At 39.2% G+C, this 23,553-nt stretch overlaps 1 protein-coding gene across 1 annotated transcript; it reads left to right on the top strand.

The window, feature by feature from the left end:
- The first annotated feature begins 4,890 nt into the window (after positions 1-4,890).
- LOC124261945 (FMRFamide receptor-like) lies at positions 4,891-6,072 on the top strand. The gene has a single exon (XM_046696311.1). It carries the CDS (start codon positions 4,891-4,893, stop codon positions 6,070-6,072), a length of 1,182 nt encoding a protein of 393 aa, XP_046552267.1.
- The last annotated feature ends 17,481 nt before the right edge of the window (positions 6,073-23,553 follow it).

Genomic DNA, 23,553 nt, shown 5'->3' with positions numbered 1-23,553 from the left:
CAGTCTCTAGAGGAGGACATGCGTGGACCAGAGCAGATAACACATCATTCAGATGCACATTCACTACTGTTGTGATCCTTGCTACCGGAACGTAAGCAAGCAGCATGAGTTTTGTCCGTGGCCAAATGTCTGGCAATTAAAGCATCTGAGAGGATTAGGCATATAACGGTCAGTTTTCATAGACAAGCATCCGTCTTTAATAGATTGGGGCGTCTTTGGAATATCAAACGTTAGCAAATAAGTTTTGAAGGTGAATAGACACCATCTTTCTTAAATGTGAAACGCTCCTCCTCAACTACACACTGCATCGGTAACTGACTTACTGTGTCATCCGTGGCGATATCAGCTAGACTCCTATCTTTGTCTCGGATAATTCATTTGCTGAAGATCAGAGACCTGTGTGGATAACATTTTACAGGGACATTTGCAAAGGATTTTGCTTCCCATGAGATTAGCTGCTTGCTCTCTCTTCACGCATTCTGTTAGAATTGAGCCAGATCTAGTTTGGTCACATATTTCACGGTTCCAGCAATACCTTGGATATCTCTTTCTAATAGAAAAGGAGAACTATATGTTAACTTTTTCTCACTAGATTCTGCAACAATAAATCGAGGCCAGGTTTCATGTTCCGAATAACATAGTCTGGTAATTGTATCTTTCTCATCATCCGTGTCATCTACATGATAACGTTGTTGTTTTGTTGTTGTTGTTTTTTCGTGAAGCCATGATTATATAGTTTGTGGTTCACCCTCCTGGCTCCCCACCCACCATGAAGCGTCAACGAGGACGATGCCAAATGCACGTTGGTCTCCAACAGGCGGCACCAAGGATACCAAAAGCTATACTCAAGCAGTAACATTGAACTACCGTGGGTTGTTGACGACATCTCATGTCCAAAATACATTTCCATCTTTTAAATGTTATGTATAACTAAGACATACATAAACATCATTGTTTTCGTCACGCTCAACGTATTTATTAGGTACAGCATGGAAGATCCGTATACATTGATTGTCTGGCAATGTGAAGTGTTCTATAACGAATATGAATTGTGTCTCAATCCTAATGGAGATTCAGTGAATGAGTGAGTGAGTTAGTATTTAGCGTCACATCGGCAATATTTCAGCCATATCGTGACGAGAACAATTTAATTGATATCAATATTAAAATCAATAAATTTAACCAAAATTTAAATAACCAAAATACTACATTTAAAAATCTGGTAAATTAAAATTTTCGTTTGAATGTTTCGGGACTAATGGAGATTCAGAGACATTAGAGAATGCCAGTAGTGGGAGATCTCTTGCAATAGCCCCCAGTGACGTGCCAACATTCTGCATACGGATAACATGCCACCTTTGAGAAATGTCAGTTGAAGAGACCCAAAATCTGCTTATCATCAACGAAATCAATTGTTTTTCCAAGTTTTCGAGCTGTAACTATAGAATAAGTTCTTTCAATTTCATATTTGCTTAATGACGGACACACGTATTACACGTGATGCTCGCCGCTGATTTTAGCACGTGCATATCTAAAATCAGTGTATGTTACGCCCAAACGGTGAACAAAATAATGATAAATATGATTCGGATACAAATGTAAACGGCTATTTTGGGGTTAAAAACCATAGATGCTGCGATACACACATATATACATACGTACGTGCGTTCGTGCGTGTTTGGAGCCCGTATGTATGTCGTGTTATTACTGCTCCGGTTATACCTGTATCTTTATGACAAGTAAATTGGTGCAATAGCTCGTACAATAACACGTAGATATGCAGTCTCTCGCTATTTCATCTTAGATTTATTAGATTAGAATCCGAGAGGATTCATGTTTACTTGAAATCGTATGTGATATGAAATGAAAAAGGTTTTATAATCTTTTCATTGACATAATTCTTAATAGATTATCATCAAGCTTAGACCACGTGATCTTATAATGACCAAATCTATAATACGTTTGCAAAATGTAAACATCGAGCCGCATCACTTGTGGCATGCGTACCCAGGGCAGAGACCGTTGAATTAAGAAACAAAGCGTGATAAACACATCTCAAATCGATAAAACAGAACGTGTTTCTCTTAACTTGCTACTCTTGTCCTTTTTTCAGTCAGGCTTGAGTCGGATTGTGTTGTCTCGGTTAAACAATCAGAACAAAGAGTTAACAGACACGTTAGTATATTTCAGAAATATTCAAATATTGACATTGAGTATGGTAGATGGGGCATCCTGACTTGACTTCAAGATTCAGATTTCATACAAGTACAACGAGAGCCCGGATACCCGGACAAATTCGTTTTTCGTAAATCGTCCAGATAACTGAATATCCGGATATCTGGATTTTTCCTTTTCGTACACTTCAAGGAAAATCCAAAATGCTCATGATTATCAAACCTCTCTTGTATAGACATTAAAAGCCAGGACCACAACATAACAATCACAAAAGTCTTTCATTGAGGACTGCTTACACCTGGTGTGTAGCATCCGTGTGTTTTACACCACTGTTCAAGAAGCCTGTGGCTGAATGCTAGTTATTACATCATACCTTTACATACACATTTTGACCAAATTACCATTTACATTATTATTCATGCTCTATCTCTTCACTAACCTTTACACATTCGGCTACATGTAGTTATGAGTATTATGTTCTGTATCTGGACGTGTAATGGACATTATTTTAACCGAAAGCAAACAATACATCAGACAAACCTGTTTGGTGGTCCTCAGACAAGACGTAACTGACTTTCCAGCTGAATGGTACAATAGAAGGTTCTCAGTTCTACATCAGACAAACCTGTTTGGTGGTCCTCAGACAAGACGTAACTGACTTTCCAGCTGAATGGTACAATAGAAGGTTCTCAGTTCTACATCAGACAAACCTGTTTGGTGGTCCTCAGACAAGACGTAACTGACTTTCCAGCTGAATGGTACAATAGAAAGTTCTGAGTTCTGTACCATGGCACTAACGAATCATGAGACATCATCATTGCAACTCGTTCGTCCTGTTCATAGGCAGTTCACTACACGTTGTACTTAGTCACAATACGGTGAAACCTCAAAGGACATTAAGCGTATCTTTAGCGCCATTGACCGCCAGCAACAACCTTGCCTTCCGGGGCGTCAAAAGCCATACGTTTTGGTAAAATCGATACTTAGGGTTCTTCAAATATATATAAACCCTTTCCACATCCACAAAATGAAGTAGATTTGATTGTACTATTCCGACAATATTATGAGCTTGTGTCTGTTTGTTTAACGTCACACTCAGCAATATTACAGATGCATGACTTCGGTCTGTAAACAACCTTAATAACCCTGATAAAACAAATATTGTATCTTCATCGCCAAAATAAGGAGCGTAGCCTCATATCGGTGTATCATGGAAGCTGATGCTATACATCAAATAATGAATACATCTGAGCCAAGTATATACCAACGCACCTATATCACATAAAATAGATACCCGTCTTTGTGAGCTTTGTATAAATACGGGATTTCCCCGTTTTGTCTAATATATATATGTGTGTCCTGTCCTGTTTCACTTAATACATGTATGAGGAACTGTCCTCTTTAGCTTAATACATGTATGCATGAGGAACGGTCCTGTTTTGCTTAATGCATGTGTGTATGAGGAACTGTCCTGTTCAGCTTAATGCATGTATGTATGAGGAACTGTCCTGTTCAGCTTAATGCATGTATGCATGAGGAACTGTCCTGTTCAGCTTAATGCATGTATGTATGTATGAGGAACTGTCCTGTTCAGCTTAATGCATGTATGTATGAGGAACTGTCCTGTTCAGCTTAATGCATGTATGTATGAGGAACTGTCCTGTTCAGCTTAATGCATGTATGTATGAGGAACTGTCCTGTTCAGCTTAATGCATGTATGTATGAGGAACTGTCCTGTTCAGCTTAATGCATGTAATGAACTGTCCTGTTCAGCTTAATGATGTATGTATGAGGAACTGTCCTGTTCTTAAGCTTAATGCTTAATGTATGTATGAGGAACTGTCCTGTTCAACAATGCATGTAATGCATGTATGTATGAGGCTTAATGCATGCATGTATGTATGAGGAACTGTCCTGTTTCAGCTTAATGCATGTATGTATGAGGAACTGTCCTGTTCAGCTTAATGCATGTATGTATGAGGAACTGTCCTGTTCAGCAATGCATGTATGTATGTATGAGGAACTGTCCTGTTCAGCTTGAGGAACTGTCCTGCAAAATGTATGTATGAGGAACTGTCCTGTTCAGCTTAATGCATGTGTGTATGAGGAACTGAGGAACTGTCCTATGTATGAGGAACTGTCCTGTTCAGCATGCATATGTATGAGGAACTGTCCTGTTCAGCTTAATGCATGTATGTATGAGGAACTGTCCTGTTCAGCTTAATGCATGTATGCATGAGGAACTGTCCTGTTCAGCTTAATGCATGTATGTATGAGGAACTGTCCTGTTCAGCTTAATGCATGTATGTATGAGGAACTGTCCTGTTCAGCTTAATGCATGTATGCATGAGGAACTGTCCTGTCCTGTTCTACTGTTCTCTGTCGACAAATATTTTGAAACGAATTCATTGTTTTCACTGCTAGGTTCCTGTAATATTGCTGATGCGACGCAAACATTTAATTATATATAATTCAGTATGTTGGGTACTAGTGTGATAATGAACTTTGATAACGAGAGGCTCAGTTATATGACTGAGTATGTTATATGTGATAATATAGTGATTATATATATATATATATATATATATATATATATATATATATATATGTACACATACGTGCTTCGTGCTTCATCACATTCTAAATGAATATATTTCTTAACTAAATTAGTACATTTGTATTCATTTGCAGAGTAAATACACTGGCCGTTTGATAATGGATTCCCGCGAGGGAAGGGAACATCGTCAAACAACAACTCAGCAAGAGTTTAGCATGAACATCTCAATAACCTTTCCTCCTGAACACAAGTACACGCCAGTTGATGTCCAGCAGCAGCAAGTAGCCGCGGCAAATGAATTGTTCCATTTCTACACAGCTGGACTGGTGGCTTCGGTCTTTGTTGTACTTGGCATTGTGGGCAATATTCTGTCTGTGTTTGTGCTAAGTAGCAAGCAGATGAGACGCGGTTCTGCGTCTGTGTGTCGTCTCCTTGTGGGTCTGGCTGTCTATGATACCGTCTTCCTCTTCTCGCATGGTGTGGCAGGGAACCTACCCCACGTCCTCCATCACATGGGGATACAACTTGGCTCAGCTGGGGCAGTCATGTTCTCCATCTTCTACCCGCTGCTGCACATATCCCGCACCGGGTCAGTATACACAACAGTGATGGTCACAGTAGAGAGATGTGTGGCAGTCGTCAAACCTCTCAAGGCAGCAGTTGTCTTCACTCAGAAACGGACCAACCAAATTCTGGTGGCAATCTTTATTTTCAGCGTCATCTTCAACATACCTCGCTGCATGGAACACAGTCTCAAATTAGGTTCTCCTACCATCAGTGTCACTAAGTCGGTGTTCTATGACACAGCATTCTATACAGTGTATCTTATCTATATAAATTTTATAGTACATTTTGCCATACCATTCACTCTCATCGCTGTGTTTAATGTTCTCATGATTCACACACTTCGAAATGTTACTAGGGGTTATAAGAAACACGACAAATCAAAAGCCGTCATTGAACTTAACGTAAATGTGGGCAACAGATCTTCCAGTGGAACCGGAAATAAATTATGTGGCACCGTGTTGGCTGTTACCAGCCTATTCTTCCTCTGTCATCTGGTTCCCGCTGTGGCCCTGGTGCTGGAGCAGACCGAGAATGCTAAGAGGCTTGGTGACTGTTCAGCTGCATGTTCACGTGTCTCATCACTCGGGGATACGCTCATCATTGTTTGTTCAGCAACAAATTTCATCCTTTACTGTATGTTCGGCAGAAAGTTCAGATTAGTTTTTCAAGCTCTGTTCTGCCCATGTAAACGTCGATATGAAGAGAGAAGGCCGTCAAAGAAGACCAGGATGCTTTCAATGAAGTCCATGACACTTGAGGAAACAAATGCATGAGCCTAGCGTTAAAAACGCTAACAGATCATGTCAACAATAATTATATCACGTGTTCGTGTCAATAAGTACAATACATTTATCCAGCAAGGAAAGTAATTTGAATGACCTTGTTTCCATGTGGAACCGATGTGGACGTGTTCTTTAAAACAACACTGCTTTGCTGTTGAGGGCTATTGTCGATTTTATGCTTTGATTTTCTCACTGAAATGGACTTTATTCTAGTTTTTCTAGACACATAGGATGAGCATTAATTTACTTTCCTTAAGGAATTTATTTACAGTTGTGTGATTTGTTCATATTTTGATTTTACAATGAACAGAAAAAAGTATGGTCTAGAAAATCTAGCTGGCATTTGTTTTGGGTTTTTCGATTAAAGTATCAAAGAAAAATCGGAACGATCACTGTACAAGACGTTTACCCTTGAACGTTAAGGAGAACAGTTGTTCAATCAAACAGAAATTACTTCATACAGTTTATTATCTTCAGTATTTGTAACGATATATTATGTGAGTAGATTTCAGTTTTATCTCTCTTGTGACAAGTGCTACGCATGTCCATGTCTCCCAAGGTATGTTTGTATCTACCAGTTTCTTAATCGAAGTATATTTGTTCTTTTAAGTGGGTAAATTCGAATATAATCGCCAGCGGCTGAAGGGATGCTATAAATCGAGCTAGGGTCCATGCAGGTAGCAAAGGGTCTGTAAGTCCCCATGGTCCCTAGTATGGTGATCTACCTTCAGTTGCTTGAGATCTATAGCTGGAGATCTATAGCCCATTTGTACAATGTGTTGTTGTTTACAAATCTATTCTTTTAAATGCTATCAACTCGTTTTACGTCATACCTGTAATACTCTAGAAATTCTACTGTCCATCGCTGACAGATATCTTAATCCTGACCCCAATATATATTTATATTCAAATACTCGTCACGGTATGGCTGAAAAATTGCCTATGTGACGTTAAATTTTACCTCACTCACTTGTGATATGTATCCACACGTGTCAGCTGTAAATGTACGCTCACCTTTATATTGTTATAATTATGTACCTAGACTTGCCAGCTGTAAATGTACTTTCACATCTATAGTTTGATGTACCCAGATCTGTGGGCCGTAAATGTAATTCAAATTTCTAATGTAATGTGTATCAGGATATGTGGGCTGTACAGATAATATCACTTTTCTATTGCAAGATGTGATTTCAGTCCATAAGTATACCTAATTTTGAGATGTGCAAATCCCAGCTAATGTGCCGCTAATATCCCGGTATATCTTACCAACCAGCGGTACGAGATGATGGGTACAGATATTCATACAGGAATGATGTACATGTACAGTGTTTCTGAAAGTCTTTTCACTGGAAAGGATAGTAAGGATAACACAACTCGTCATGTTCAAGAATAACCACGCAATCCCCAGAAAAGGAGACTTTTAATCAAACATTTGCCATTAGTCGATTCACTCCTTACTGCACATCTCAGATTTCTGAGATATTAAAGCCTGTCACATAAAGCCTGGAGGCTGGTTGTCCGTCTGCTTAACACATTGTGTCAGGAAGTTAAGCTCATGTAGTAATATATCAGTGGTAACGGCATGACAACTTGGTCGAATCTAAAGGTAAATGTTTTCGTTAAGAACTCGTGCAAAAGGTATCATCACTGCAGATGTGCTTGAGCTGACTCACTGGGACATGATCAGGAACTCGTCCGTTCCTGGACTGTATTCCTTAGACCCCATCAGGACATACAATACTAGGCACGATGGAAATCGTTATTCCCGAAATCTGAATTTCATGCGTCTATTCGAATATTCATTCACAGTGGCTTATTCTGAAAGGTGTCGTATACAAATCACACAACATTATAATATAAAAGAGGCAAAAACAACTTCCTCAAACATTAACAGGTCTTCCCCGGGGACTATCACATTACTGACATGAACCCCCATCTCGGGTTGTGGCAAATTACAACATCCATAGGGAATATCACGTGAAGCACCCAGAGGCAGCGTTTATTTTAAGCATCGGAATCTCTGTACTTTTACACAGCAATCGTAATTCAACTGTATTTTCCGAGCCATGGACCACTTCATTGTTTGGCATTATGTACAGGCCGTCATGTCACATCAGTACTGTTGTGCAGCATTGGGCAACAATGGTTCCATTTTGGGGCAATATTTTGTGACTGGCGGGTACCCCCGGTGCTACCGGTGGTGCAGAATATGTTTACCATTTTTACGAACACCTGGTGTCATCGCTGATTTTCAGTGATCGATTCACATAACATTCACAGCTATATATCCCGCTACTCGGACATGGATGGTAAGGCTGGGTATGCTGTTGTATTCACGGTGTAATTTACACATACCCAGCCACAGAGCACTACTTACACACTGGTTAGGAATATGTTATGCAGACATCAGTTTTAACATCAGTTCTTTCAATTTACAAGCATACAAAAACAACTAAGTATACTTTCGCATGTCCCTCTGATAATGTTTATCATCTTGGTAATTTAATAGGCAAATAGATAAATAGAAAAATAAATAAGCAAACAAATAAATAAGATAAAACCAAACATCAACACATTTAGTAAGCATTTACCAGGAAATACAACATAACCTGAAAACAAATGTTACCATTTTGTTTTGGTCAATTATTTTACGATTTCGGATACAGGCACCATACAGCTCTTACCATGTAACTGTACGGTTACTATGATATTATAGAAAAACATATTGTCATGTACATTGTTGCCTTTGTAGTACGACATCTGGAGCAATATACCCAACGATCTGTAAACCACTCCGAATGAGCGTATTAAACAAAACGAGTATAGTCCGTTCATGTGTTTAAAATTGACCTGTGGCTTGACAGTGCTAACTATTGCACTGCGCGGGGTATGATGGATATATCGACTTGGCAAACAAACGGGTAGATTTCGTTCCACAAAACTACTAACTACCTTGAACTGAGCGAGTTCAGTTTTACGCAGCTTTTAGCTATTAGAAATCAGCACGTTAACGTTATATTCGAGTTTAGGGATCAATAATAACTGATGACGATATCATTCTCGGTCTTACGATATAAAATGAAATAAACAAAGATTGCCTTTCTGTTAAAAAAAGGTTGACACTTACACGATAGTAAACCTCTTCGCCAAATCCAAATTACGAATGGCTATTTCCTGATTTCAGCCTGTTTCAATTGAAATGAAGAATAGGAATTCCGAAAAGTCAGTATTTCTCGATTATATACACCTTAAAGATAGGGGATACTAAGTATTATATACATATTAAAGGTGGGGAAACTCAGGATTATATACACATTAAAGGTGGGGATACTCAGGATTATATACACATTAAAGGTGGGGATACTCAGAATTATATACACTTTAAAGGTGGGGATACTCAGGATTTAACAGGTAAAGGGGGATACTCAGGATATTTATATACAGGATTATATATTAAAGGTCGGGATACTCAGGATTATATACACATTAAAGGTGGGGATACTCAGGATTATATACACATTAAAGGAGGGGATACTCAGGATTACACATTAAAGGTGGGGAACTCAGGTGGGGATACTCAGGATTATATACACATTAAAGGTGGGGATACTCAGGATTAAAAGTAAAGGTGGGGATACTCAGGATTATATACACATTAAAGGTGGGGATACTCAGGATTATATACACATTAAAGGTGGGGATACTCAGGATTATATACACATTAAAGGTGGGGATACTCAGGATTGTATACACATTAAAAGTGGGGATACTCAGGATTATATACACATTAAAGGTGGGGATACTCAAGATTGTATACACATTAAAAGTGGGGATACTCAGGATTGTATACACATTAAAGGTGGGGATACTCAGGATTGTATACACATTAAAAGTGGGGATACTCAGGATTATATACACATTAAAGGTGGGGATACTCAGGATTATATACAAGGTGGGGATACTCAAGATTGTATACACATTAAAAGTGGGGATACTCAGGATTGTATACACATTACAGGTGGGGATACTATATACACATTAAAGGTGGGGATACTCAGGATTAAAGGTGGGGATACTCAGGATTGTATACACATTAAAAAGGTGGGGATACTCAGGATTATATACACATTAAAGGTGGGGATACTCAGGATTATATACACATTAAAGGTGGGGATACTCAGGATTGTATACACAAGGTGGGGATAAAGTGGGGATACTCAGGATTACACATTAAAGGTGGGGATACTCAAGATTGTATACACACAGGTGGGGATAAGTGGGGATACTCAGGATTGTATACACATTAAAGGTGGGGATACTCAGATTGTAAAGGTGGGCATACACACATTAATACTGGGGATACTCAGGATTAAAGGTGGGGATACTCAAGATTGTATACACATTAAAAGGTGGGGATACTCAGGATTGTATACACATTAAAGGTGGGGATACTATATACACATTAAAGGTGGGGATACACATTAAAGGTGGGGATACAGGATTGTATACACATTAAAGGTGGGGATACTGGGGATACACATTAAAGGTGGGGATAGGATTGTATACACATTAAAGGTGGGGATACTCAGGATTGTATACACATTAAAGGTGGGGATACTCAGGATTGTATACACATTAAAGGTGGGGATACTCAGGATTGTATACACATTAAAGGTGGGGATACTCAGGATTGTATACACATTAAAGGTGGGGATACTCAGGATTATATACACATTAAAGGTGGGGATACTCAGGATTATAAGGTTAAAGGTGGGGATACTCAAGATTGTATACACATTAAAGGTGGGGATACTCAGGATTAAAGGTGGGGATACTCAAGATTACAACAGTGGGGATACTCAGGATGGGGATATACACATTAAAGGTGGGGATACTAGTATACACACCTTTAAAGGTATACACATTAAACAGTGTGGGGATACTCAGGATTATATACACATTAAAGGTGGGGATACTCAGGATTATATACACATTAAAAGTGGGGATACTCAGGATTGTATATACTTTAAAGGTGGGGATACTCAGGATTGTATACACATTAAAGGTGGGGATACTCAGGATTAAAGGTGGGGATACTCAAGATTGTATACACATTAAAAGTGGGGATACTCAGGATTGTATACACATTAAAGGTGGGGATACTCAAGATTGTATACACATTAAAAGTGGGGATACTCAGGATTGTATACACTTTAAAGGTGGGGATACTCAAGATTGTATACACATTAAAGGTGGGGATACTCAGGATACACAAAAGGTGGGGATTAAGATTGGATACAGGATTAAAGGTGGGGATACTCAGGATGATATACACATTAAAGGTGGGGATACTCAGGATTGTATACACATTAAAAGGTGGGATACTCAGGATGATATACACATTAAAGGTGGGGATACTCAGGATTATATACATTTAAAGGTGGGGATACTCAAGATTATATACACATTAAAGGTGGGGATACTCAGGATTGTATACACATTAAAGGTGGGGATTAAAGGATTGGGGATACTCAAGATTGTATACACATTAAAGGTGGGGATACTCAGGATATACACATTATTAAAGGTGGGGATACTCAAGATTGTATACACATTAAAGGTGGGGATACTCAGGATGATATACACATTAAAGGTGGGGATACTCAAGATTATACACACACATTACACACATTAAAGGTGGGGATACTCAGGATACATATACACATTAAAGGTGGGGATACTCAGGATTTATATACACATTAAAGGTGGGGATACTCAGGATGATATACACACATTAAAGGTGGGGATACTCAGGATTATATAACACATTAAAGGGGATACTCAAGATTGTATACAACATTAAAGGTGGGGATACTCAGGGATACACACACAGGTCAGGATGATATACACATTAAAGGTGGGGATACTCAGGATCAAAAGGTGGGGATACTCAGGATTGTATACACATTAAAGGTGTGGGGATACTCAGAGTGGGGATGTATACACATTAAAGGTGGGATACTCAGGATTGTATACACATTAAAGGTGGGGATACTCAAGATTGTATACACAGTTTAAAGATTGTGGGGATACTCAGGGGATATACACATTAAAGGTGGGGATACTCAGGATTGTATACACATCAAAGGTGGGGATACTCAAGGATTACAAGGTGGGGATACTCAGGGGATACTCAGGACAGGAGGATACCATATGTACACATTACAGGTGGGGATACACATTAAAGGTGGGGATCCATTGTATACACATTAAAGGTGGGGATACTCAGGATTGTATACACATTAAAAGGTGGGGATACTCAGGATTGTATACACATTAAAGGTGGGGACACTCAAGATTGTATACACATTAAAGGTGGGGATACTCAGGATTAAAGGTGGGATACTCAAGATTGTATACACATTAAAGGTGGGGATACTCAGGATGATATACACATTAAAGGTGGGGATACTCAAGATTGTATACACATTAAAAGGTGGGGATACTCAGAGTTGTATACACATTAAAGGTGGGGATACTCAGGATTGTATACACATTAAAGGTGGGGGATACTCAAGGATTAAAGGTGGGGATACTCAAGATTGTATACACATTAAAAGGTGGATACTCAGGATTGTATACACTTTTAAAGGTGGGGATACTCAGGATTGTATACACACATTAAAGGTGAGGGATACTATACAGGATTAAAGGTGGGGATACTCAGGATTGTATACACACATTAAAGGTGGGGATACTCAGGATTGTATACACACTTTAAAGGTGGGGATACACATTAAAGGTGGGGATACTCAGGATTAAAGGTGGGGATACTCAAGATTGTATACACATTAAAAGTGGGGATACTCAGGATGATATACACATTAAAGGTGGGGATACTCAAGATTGTATACACATTAAAAGTGGGGATACTCAGGATTATATACACATTACAAGGTGGGGATACTCAGGATTGTATACACATTAAAGGTGGGGATACTCAGGATTGTATACACATTAAAGGTGGGGATACTCAGGATTAAAGGTGGGGATACTCAAGATTGTATACACACAAAGGTGGGGATACTCAGATGATATACATTACAGGTGGGGATACAAGATTATATACACATTAAAGGTGGGGATACTCAGGATTGTATACACTTTAAAAGGTGGGGATACTCAGATTGTATACACACATTAAAGGTGGGGATACTCAGGATTAAGGTGGGGATACTCAGGATACACATTAAAGGTGGGGATACTCACATTAAAGGTGGGGATACTCAGGATTGTATACACTTTACTCAAGGTGGGGATACTCAAGATTGTATACACATTAAAGGTGGGGATACTCAGGATTGTATACAAAGGTGGGGATACTCAAGATTGTATACACATTAAAGGTGGGGATACTCAGGATTGTATACACATTAAAGGTGGGGATACTCAGGATTAAAGGTGGGGATACTCAAGATTGTATACACATTTAAAGGTGGGGATACTCAGGATTGTATACACATTAAAGGTGGGGATACTCAAGATTGTATACACATTAAAGGTGGGGATACTCAAGATTGTATACACATTAAAGTGGGGATACTCAGGATTAAAGGATTAGGGATACTACACACATTAAAGGTGGGGATACTCAGGATTATATACATTAAAGGTGGGGATACTGAAGGTGGGGATACTCAGGATTAAAGGTGGGGATACTCAGGATTGTATACACATTAAAGGTGGGGATACTCAGGATTAAAGGTGGGGATACTCAAGATTGTATACACATTAAAAGTGGGGATACTCAGGATTGTATACACATTACAGGTGGGGATACTCATGATTGTATACACATTAAAGGTGGGGATACTCAGGATTAAAGGTGGGGATACTCAGGATTGTATACACATTAAAAGTGGGGATACTCAGGATTGTATATACATTAAAGGTGGGGATACTCAGGATTGTATACACATTAAAGGTGGGGATACTCAGGATTGTATACACAAAGGTGGGGATACTCAAGATTGTATACACATTAAAGGTGGGGATACTCAGGATTATATACACATTAAAGGTGGGGATACTCAAGATTATATACACATTAAAGGTGGGGATACTCAGGATTGTATACACTTTAAAGGTGGGGATACTCAGGATTGTATACACATTAAAGGTGGGGATACTCAGGATTAAAGGTGGGGATACTCAAGATTGTATACACATTAAAGGTGGGGATACTCAGGATTACACACATTAAAGGTGTGGGATACTCATTAAAGGTGGGGATACTCAGGATATATACACATTAAAGGTGGGGATACTCAAGATTGTATGCACATTAAAAGTGGGGATACTCAGGATTGTATACACTTTAAAGGTGGGGATACTCAGGATTGTATACACATTAAAGGTGGGGATACTCAGGATTAAAGGATTGTATACACATTAAAGTGGGGATACTCAGGATTGTATACACTTTAAAGGTGGGGATACTCATACACATTAAAGGTGGGGATACTCAGGATTAAAGGTGGGGATACTCAAGATTGTATACACATTAAAGGTGGGGATACTCAGGATTAAAGGTGGGGATACTCAAGATTGTATACACATTAAAAGTGGGGATACTCAGGATGATATACACATTACAGGTGGGGATACTATATACACATTAAAGGTGGGGATACTCAGGATTATATGCACATTAAAGGAAGGCATACTCAGGATTATATACAAATTAAAGGTGGGGATACTCAGGATTGTATACACATTACAGGTGGGGATACTCAGGATGATATACACATTAAAGGTGGGGATACTATATACACTTTAAAGGTGGGGATACTCAGGATTGTATACACATTACAGGTGGGGATACTCAGGATTATATACACATTACAGGTGGGGATACTATATACACTTTAAAGGTGGGGATACTCAGGATTGTATACACATTAAAGGAGGGGATACTCAGGATTAAAGGTGGGGAGACTCAAGATTGTATACACATTAAAAGTGGGGATACTCAGGATGATATACACATTACAGGTTGGATACATACACATTAAAGGTGGGGATACTCAAGGAGTATAAACACATTAAAGGTCAAGGATACTCATACACATTAAAGGTGGGGATACTCAAGATTGGGGATATACACATTAAAGGTGGGGATACTATATACACATTAAAGGTGGGGATACTCAGGATTATACACATAAAAGGGGCATACTCAGGATTATATACACATTAAAGGTGGGGATACTCAGGATTGTATACACATTAAAGGTGGGGATACTCAAGATTGGGGATACTATATACACACTTTAAAGGTGGGGATACTCAGGATTGTATACACATTAAAGGTGGGGATACTCAGGATTGTATACACATTACAGGTGGGGATACTATATACACATTAAAGGTGGGGATACTCAGGATTGTATACACATTAAAGGAGGGATACTCAGGATTAAAGGTGGGGATACTCAAGATTGTATACACATTAAAAGTGGGGATACTCAGGATTGTATACACATTACAGGTGGGGATACTATATACACATTAAAGGTGGGGATACTCAGGATTAAAGGTGGGGATACTCAGGATGGATACTCAGGATTAAAAGGTGGGGATACTCAGGATTGTATACACTTAAAAGGTGGGGATACTCAGGATTGTATACACATTAAGGTGGGGGATACTCAGGATTAAAGGTGGGGATACTCAAGATTGTATACACATTTAAAAGTGGGGATACTATACACACAAGGTGGGGATACTCAGATTAAAGGGTGGGATACTCAGATTGTACTTTAAAGGTGGGGATACTCAAGATTGTATACACATTAAAAGTGGGGATACTCAGGATTGTATACACTTTAAAGGTGGGGATACTCAGGATTGTATACACATTAAAGGTGGGGATACTCAGGATTAAAGGTGGGGATACTCAAGATTGTATACACATTAAAAGTGGGGATACTCAGGATGTATACACATTAAAGGTGGGGATACTCAAGATTGTATACACATTAAAGGTGGGGATACTCAGGATTGTATACACATTACAGGTGGGGATACTCATATACACATTGTATACATACTCAGGATTGTATACACATTAAAGGTGGGGATACTCAGGATTAAAGGTGGGGATACTCAAGATTTGTACACACATTAATTACAAGGATACTCAGGATGATATACACATTACAGGTGGGGATTGTATACACATTAAAGGTGGGGATACTCAGTATACACTTTATTGCACTCATACACATTAAAGGTGGGGATACTCAGGATTTTAAAGGTGGGGATACTCAAGATTGTATACACATTAAAGGTGGGGATACTCAGGATTAAAGGTGGGGATACTCAAGATTGTATATACAGGTGGGGATACTTACCAAAGGTGGGGATACTCAAGTTGGATTAAAGGTGGGGACACTCAAGATTGTACACACAAAGGTGGGGACACCAGGATTAAAGGTGGGGATACTCAGAGATTGACACAAAGGTGGGGATACTCAGGATTGTATACACATTAAAGGAGGATACAAGGTGGGGACACAAGGTGGATACACATTAAAGGTGGGGATACTCAAGATTGTATACACATTAAAGTGGGGATACTCAGGATTGTATACACTTTACACACATTAAAGGTGGGGATACTCAGGATTGTATACACTTTAAAGGTGGGATACTCAAGATTGTATACACACACAAGGTGGGGATACTCAGGATTAAAGGTGGGGATACTCAAGATTATATACACATTAAAAGTGGGGATACTCAGGATGATATACACATTAAAGGTGGGGATACTCACAGAAGGTATACACATTACAGGGTGGGATACACACAGATGGACATATACACATTAAGGTGGGGATCCAGGACTGTATACAGATTAAAGGTGGGACACACAGGACATTGGGGATACTCCAGGATACACATATACACAGATTTAAAGGTGGGATACTCAGGATTGTATACACACAAAGGTGGGGGACACTCATATACACTTTAAAGGTGGGGATACTCAAGATTGTATACACATTAAAAGTGGGGATACTCAGGATTGTATACACATTAAAAGGTGGGGATACTCAGGATTGTATACACATTAAAGGTGGGGATACTCAGGATTAAAGGTGGGATACTCAAGAGGACACACATTAAAGGTGGGGATACTCAGGATTAATAGTACACACACAAAAATGTGGATACACATTATACACATTAAGGTGGGGATACTCAGGATGATATACACATTAAAGGTAGGGATACTCAGGATTATATACACATTAAGGTGGGGATACTCAGGATTATATACACACATTAAAGTGGGGATACTCAGGATTATATACACATTTAAAGGTGGGGATACTCAGGATTGTATACACTCAACAGTACTCAGGATTAAAGGGGATACTCAGGATTGTATACACTTTAAAGGTGGGGATACTCAGGATTGTATACACATTACAGGTGGGGATACTCAGGATTAAATATACATACACAGGTGGGGATACTCAAGATTGTATACACATTAGGTGGGGATACTCAAGATTGTATACACACATTACTCAGGTGGGGATACTCAAGGTGGACACATTACAAAAGGTGGGGATACTCAGGATTAAAGGTGGGGATACACATTAAAGGTGGGGATACTCAGGATGATATACACATTAAAGGTGGGGATACTCAGGATTATATACATTAAAGGTGGGGATACTCAGGATTGTATACACATTAAAGGTGGGGATACTCAGGATTAAAGGTGGGGATACTCAAGATTGTATACACATTAAAGGTGGGGATACTCAAGATTGTATACACATTAAAGGTGGGGGGGATACTATACACATTAAAGGTGGGGATACTCAGGATTGTATACACTTTAAAGGTGGGGATACTCAAGATTGTATACACATTAAAGGTGGGGATACTCAAGATTATATACACTTTAAAGGTGGGGATACTCAAGATTGTATACACATTAAAGGTGGGGATACTCAGGATTAAAGGTGGGGATACTCAGGTTGTATTAAAGGTGGGGATACTCAGGATTAAAGGTGGGGGGGATACTCAGGTATACACATTAAAAAGGTGGGGATACTCATTAAAGATTGTATACAGGTGGGGATTAAAGGTGGGGATACTCAGGATTGTATACACATTAAAGGTGGGGATACTCAGGATTGTATACACTTTAAAGGTGGGGATACTCAAGATTGTAAAAACATTAAAGGTGGGGATACTCAGGATTAAAGGTGGGGATACTCAAGATTGTATACACATTAAAGGTGGGGATACTCTAGATTGTATACACTTTAAAGGTGGGGATACTCAAGATTGTGAAAACATTAAAGGTGGGGATACTCAGGATTAAAGGTGGGGATACTCAAGATTGTATACACATTAAAGGTGGGGATACTCTACACAGGTGGGGGATTGTATACACTTTAAAGGTGGGGATACTCAAGATTGTAAAACATTAAAGGTGGGGATACTCAGGATTAAAGGTGGGGATACTCAAGATTGTATACACATTAAAGGTGGGGATACTCAAGATTGTATACACATTAAAGGTGGGGATACTCAGGATTAAAGGTGGGGATACTCAAGATTGTATACACATTAAAGGTGGGGATACAAGATTGTATCATTAAAGATACTCAAGATTGTATACACTTTAAAGGTGGGGATACTCAAGATTGTATACACATTAAAGGTGGGGATACTATTGTATACACATTAAAGGTGGGGATACTCAGGATTATATACACATTAAAGGAAGGCATACTCAGGATTATATACAAATTAAAGGTGGGGATACTCAGGATTATATACACATTAAAGGTGGGGATACTCAGGATTATATACACATTAAAGGTGGGGATACTCAGGATGATATGCACATTAAAGGAAGGCATACTCAGGATTATATACAAATTAAAGGTGGGGATACTCAGGATTATATACACATTACAGGTGGGGATACTCAGGATTATATACACATTAAAGGTGGGGATACTCAGGATGATATACACATTAAAGGTGGGGATACTCAGGATGATATACACATTAAAGGTGGGGATACTCAGGATGATATACACATTAAAGGTGGGGATACTCAGGATTATATACACATTAAAGGAGGGGATACTCAGAATTATATACACTTTAAAGGAGGGGATACTCAGGATTAAAGGTGGGGATACTCAGGATTTTACACATATTAAAGGTCGGGATACTCAGGATTATATGCACACTAAAGGAGGGGATACTCAGAATTATATACACTTTAAAGGAGGGGATACTCAGGATTGTATACACATTAAAGGTGGGGATACTCAGGATGATATACACATTAAAGGTGGGGATACTCAGGATTATATACACATTAAAGGTGGGGATACTCAGGATTATATGCACATTAAAGGAAGGCATACTCAGGATTATATACAAATTAAAGGTGGGGATACTCAGGATTATATACACATTACAGGTGGGGATACTCAGGATTATATACACATTAAAGGTGGGGACTCTCAGGATTATATGCACATTAAAGATGGGGATACTCAGAAGTATATACGCATTAACGGTGGGGATAATCGGGATTATATACACATTAAGATGGGGATACTCATGAATATATACACATTAAAGATGGGGATACTAAGGAGTATATGCCCATTAAAGGTGGGAATACTCATGATTATATACACATTAAAGGTGGGAATACTCAGGATTATATACACATTAAAAGTCGGGATACTCAGGATTATATATACATTAAAGGTGGGGATACCCAGGATTATATGCACATTAAAGGTGGGGATACTCAGGATGATATACACATTAAAGGTGGGGATACTCAGGATCATATGCACATTAAAGTGGGGATACTCAGGATTATATACACATTAAAGGTGGGGAGACTCAGGATTATATACACATTAAAGGTGGGGATACTCAGGATTATATACACATTAAAGGTGGGATACTCAGGATTATATACACATTAAAGGTGGGGATACTCAGTGTTATCTACACATTAAAGGTGGGGATACTCAGTATTGTATACACATTAAAGGTGGGGATACTCAGAAATATATGCACATTAAAGGTGGGGATACTCAGGATAATATACACATTAAAAAGTGGGGATACTCAGGATTATATGCACATTAAAGGTGGGAATACTCAGGATTATATGCACATTAAAGGTGGGGATACTCAGGATTATATACACATTAAAGGTGGGGAAACTCAGTGTTATATGCACATTAAAGGTTAGGATACTCAGTGTTATATACACATTAAAGTTGGGAATACTCAGGATTATATACACATTAAAGGTGGGGATACTTAGTATTATATGCACATTAAAGGTGGGGATACTCAGGATGATATACACATTAAAAAGTCAGGATTATATGCACATTAAAGGTTAGGATACTCAGTGTTATATACACATTAAAGGTGGGGATACCCAGTATTATATGCACATTAAAGGTGGGGATACTCAGGGTGATATACACATTAAAGGTCGGGATACTCAGGATCATATGCACATTAAAGTGGGGATACTCAGGATTATATACACATTAAAGGTGGGGAGACTCAGGATTATATGCACATTAAAGGTTAGGATACTCAGGATTATATACACATTAAAAGGGGGGAATACTCAGGATTATATACACATTAAAGGTGGGGAGACTCAGTGTTATCTACACATTAAAAAGTGGGGATACTCAGGATTATATACACATTAAAAGGGGGGAATACTCAGGATTATATACACATTAAAGGTGGGGAGACTCAGGATTATATACATTAAAGGTGGGGATACTCAGGATTATATGCACATTAAAGGTGGGGATACTCAGGATCATATGCACATTAAAGTGGGGATACTCAGTATTATATACACATTAAAGGTGGGGACACTCAGGATTGTATACACATTAAAGGTTAGGATACTCAGGATTATATACACATTAAAGGTGGGGAGACTCAGGATTATATGTACATTAAAGGTGGGGATACTTAGTATTATATACACATTAAAGGTGGGGAGACTCAGTGTTATATACACATTAAAGGTTAGGATACTCAGGATTATATACATATTAACGGTCGGGATACCCAGGATTGTATGCACATTAAAGGTGGGGATACTCAGGATTATATGCACATTAAAGGTGGGAATACTCAGGATTATAAACATATTAAAGATGGGAATACTCAGGATTATATGCACATTAAAGGTGGGGATACTCAGGATTATATTCACATTAAAGGTGGAGATACTCAGGATTATATGCACATTAAAGGTGGGGATACTCAGGATTATATGCACATTAAAGGTGGGGATACTCAGGATTATAAACACATTAAAGGTGGGGATACTCAGGATTATATACACATAAAAGGTTGGGATACTCAGGATTATATACACATTAAAGGTGGGAATACTCAGGATTATATACACATTAAAGGAGGGGATACTCAGGATAATATACACATTAAAGGTGGGGATACTCAGGATAATATGCACATAAAAGGTGGGGATACTCAGTATAATATACACATTAAAGGTGGGGATACTCAGGATAATATACACATTAAAGGTGGGGATACTCAGAAACAACTAGACTGTTAAAACACTAAGCGGTATTAGTTTCTAGTATGACAGTACATATGTTATGACCGCCAACAACCTTAAAAGACGATAGTGGTAAGATGGACATCAGTAGAGCTTAATATACCACCATACTTTGTCCAACATCCATTCACTCGAGGAGACATACTGCGTATTTGTTTCCCGATTGGCGATTTGAGGGTGATGCCCCATTCCTCCTGCAGTGCCTGCCCAATTTCAACCAACGTGGTCGGCTAATTGTGACGTTGTCGCACACGTTTCTCTATAATCTCCCGGACGTTATTAACTGGGAAAAGGTCCGTGCTCAGAGCTGAACATGGCATCCTGTGGATGTTTTGCTGCTGAAGCTGAGTATTGATGATTTGGATACGGTGAACACATACTTCGACCACAACACGACACCTAACACGCAATGTGCGAAATAGTTTCCAAATTCTGCAAGCCAGTCGGGCTAGCTATGCCTGAAAGTTATTAGCCCACAGAATAATTCGCTAGTCCGAAATTTGAATGTAGACATGGGTTTCATCGGTAAGCTGCTAATATGATGATGATAATTTTATCAGGCAATAATCCTGCACGATTTGAAAGTGTATCATAACTAAAAAGTCGGAAAGAGTGACATGTTTACAAAATGACCCCATGAAAATTCACTAGCCAATCGAGCCAGTGGCTGTGGTGATTTACTGGCCCGACTGGATTTTTACTAGTCACGGGCTAGCGGGCCAGTGGCTATTTCGCACTCTGCTAACATACTCTGCTTGACGTTCATTTCGGAACCGCCAGATACGACCACGCCTATCAAGGAAATGCCAAGTGAATCGGGACTCGTATCTAAACATGACATGTGACCAACGATTACCCAGATATTACCACAGTTTCAATTATGTGTGCACCATTGAGGTATGATGACAATAAGACGATTCGTAAGGTGCGGCACAACACATGTCCCGTCATGCATGGAGATGGGCTTGCAAGACGATTTCTACTGGTCGGACCCGTAACTCCAGTTGCCTGATGAATGTTTGGAGCAACTTCATTTCGTAGAACCTAATTTCGGATCCATCGACCCTGTGCTCTAGTCATTGACCTGGGTCTGTTGGTACATGTCCCATAGTATGCCAATCACTCCCTTGAAAGTATCACCATCAGCAAAGACACCTTACGCATATGTAAAAGTGAAACTTTCGGGGAGTATTTATGTTTAGGTGCTTGGACCTGGAAGTGTGGGTGTCAGAGTCTTGCCACAGGGAATAACTGACATAACAAATCTAGATCATGCACTTTGTATTGGCACTGTTCCCTGTCTGGAGGCTAAGAATACACAGTGTCATTTAGAAAGTGGTCAAATGTAAGATATATATGTGAGACAACACTTTCTCAGTACAGATGGAAACAAAAGTACGTGATCTAGATTTCCAGTTGTCAAACTTCCATATGTGTTGGGCGACGTTGGCTGATCATGAGTGACTGTGGGTTGGCGATCAGGGAACTCACTTTGAGAGTCTGGGTTCAAATCACGCGAATATCAGCGGCGCGGTTCCTCACTGTCTTGGCTGAAATTTTGAGTTGTAGCTGTAGCTAGAGGTGGCCGTGATGGGTCCATCACGTAAGTGACGATTCCGTATAAACCTGTCCTGTGGAGGCGCAGTTGCGACACATGGTCCACCGGATCTGGGACCGGACTCCTAAGTCCATAGTATTGTAGTGCTGCTTGGAGAAACGCGGAAATACCTGGATACGGTCGAGGCCGGGTCTCCTGTCTTCAGTCGGCCGATGGC

The sequence above is a fragment of the Haliotis rubra genome, unplaced genomic scaffold (assembly GCF_003918875.1).
Source record: "Haliotis rubra isolate DU_JTF1 unplaced genomic scaffold, ASM391887v1 Scf12, whole genome shotgun sequence".
Lineage (NCBI taxonomy): Eukaryota > Metazoa > Mollusca > Gastropoda > Lepetellida > Haliotidae > Haliotis > Haliotis rubra.
This window is presented reverse-complemented; position numbering and strand designations above follow the sequence as displayed.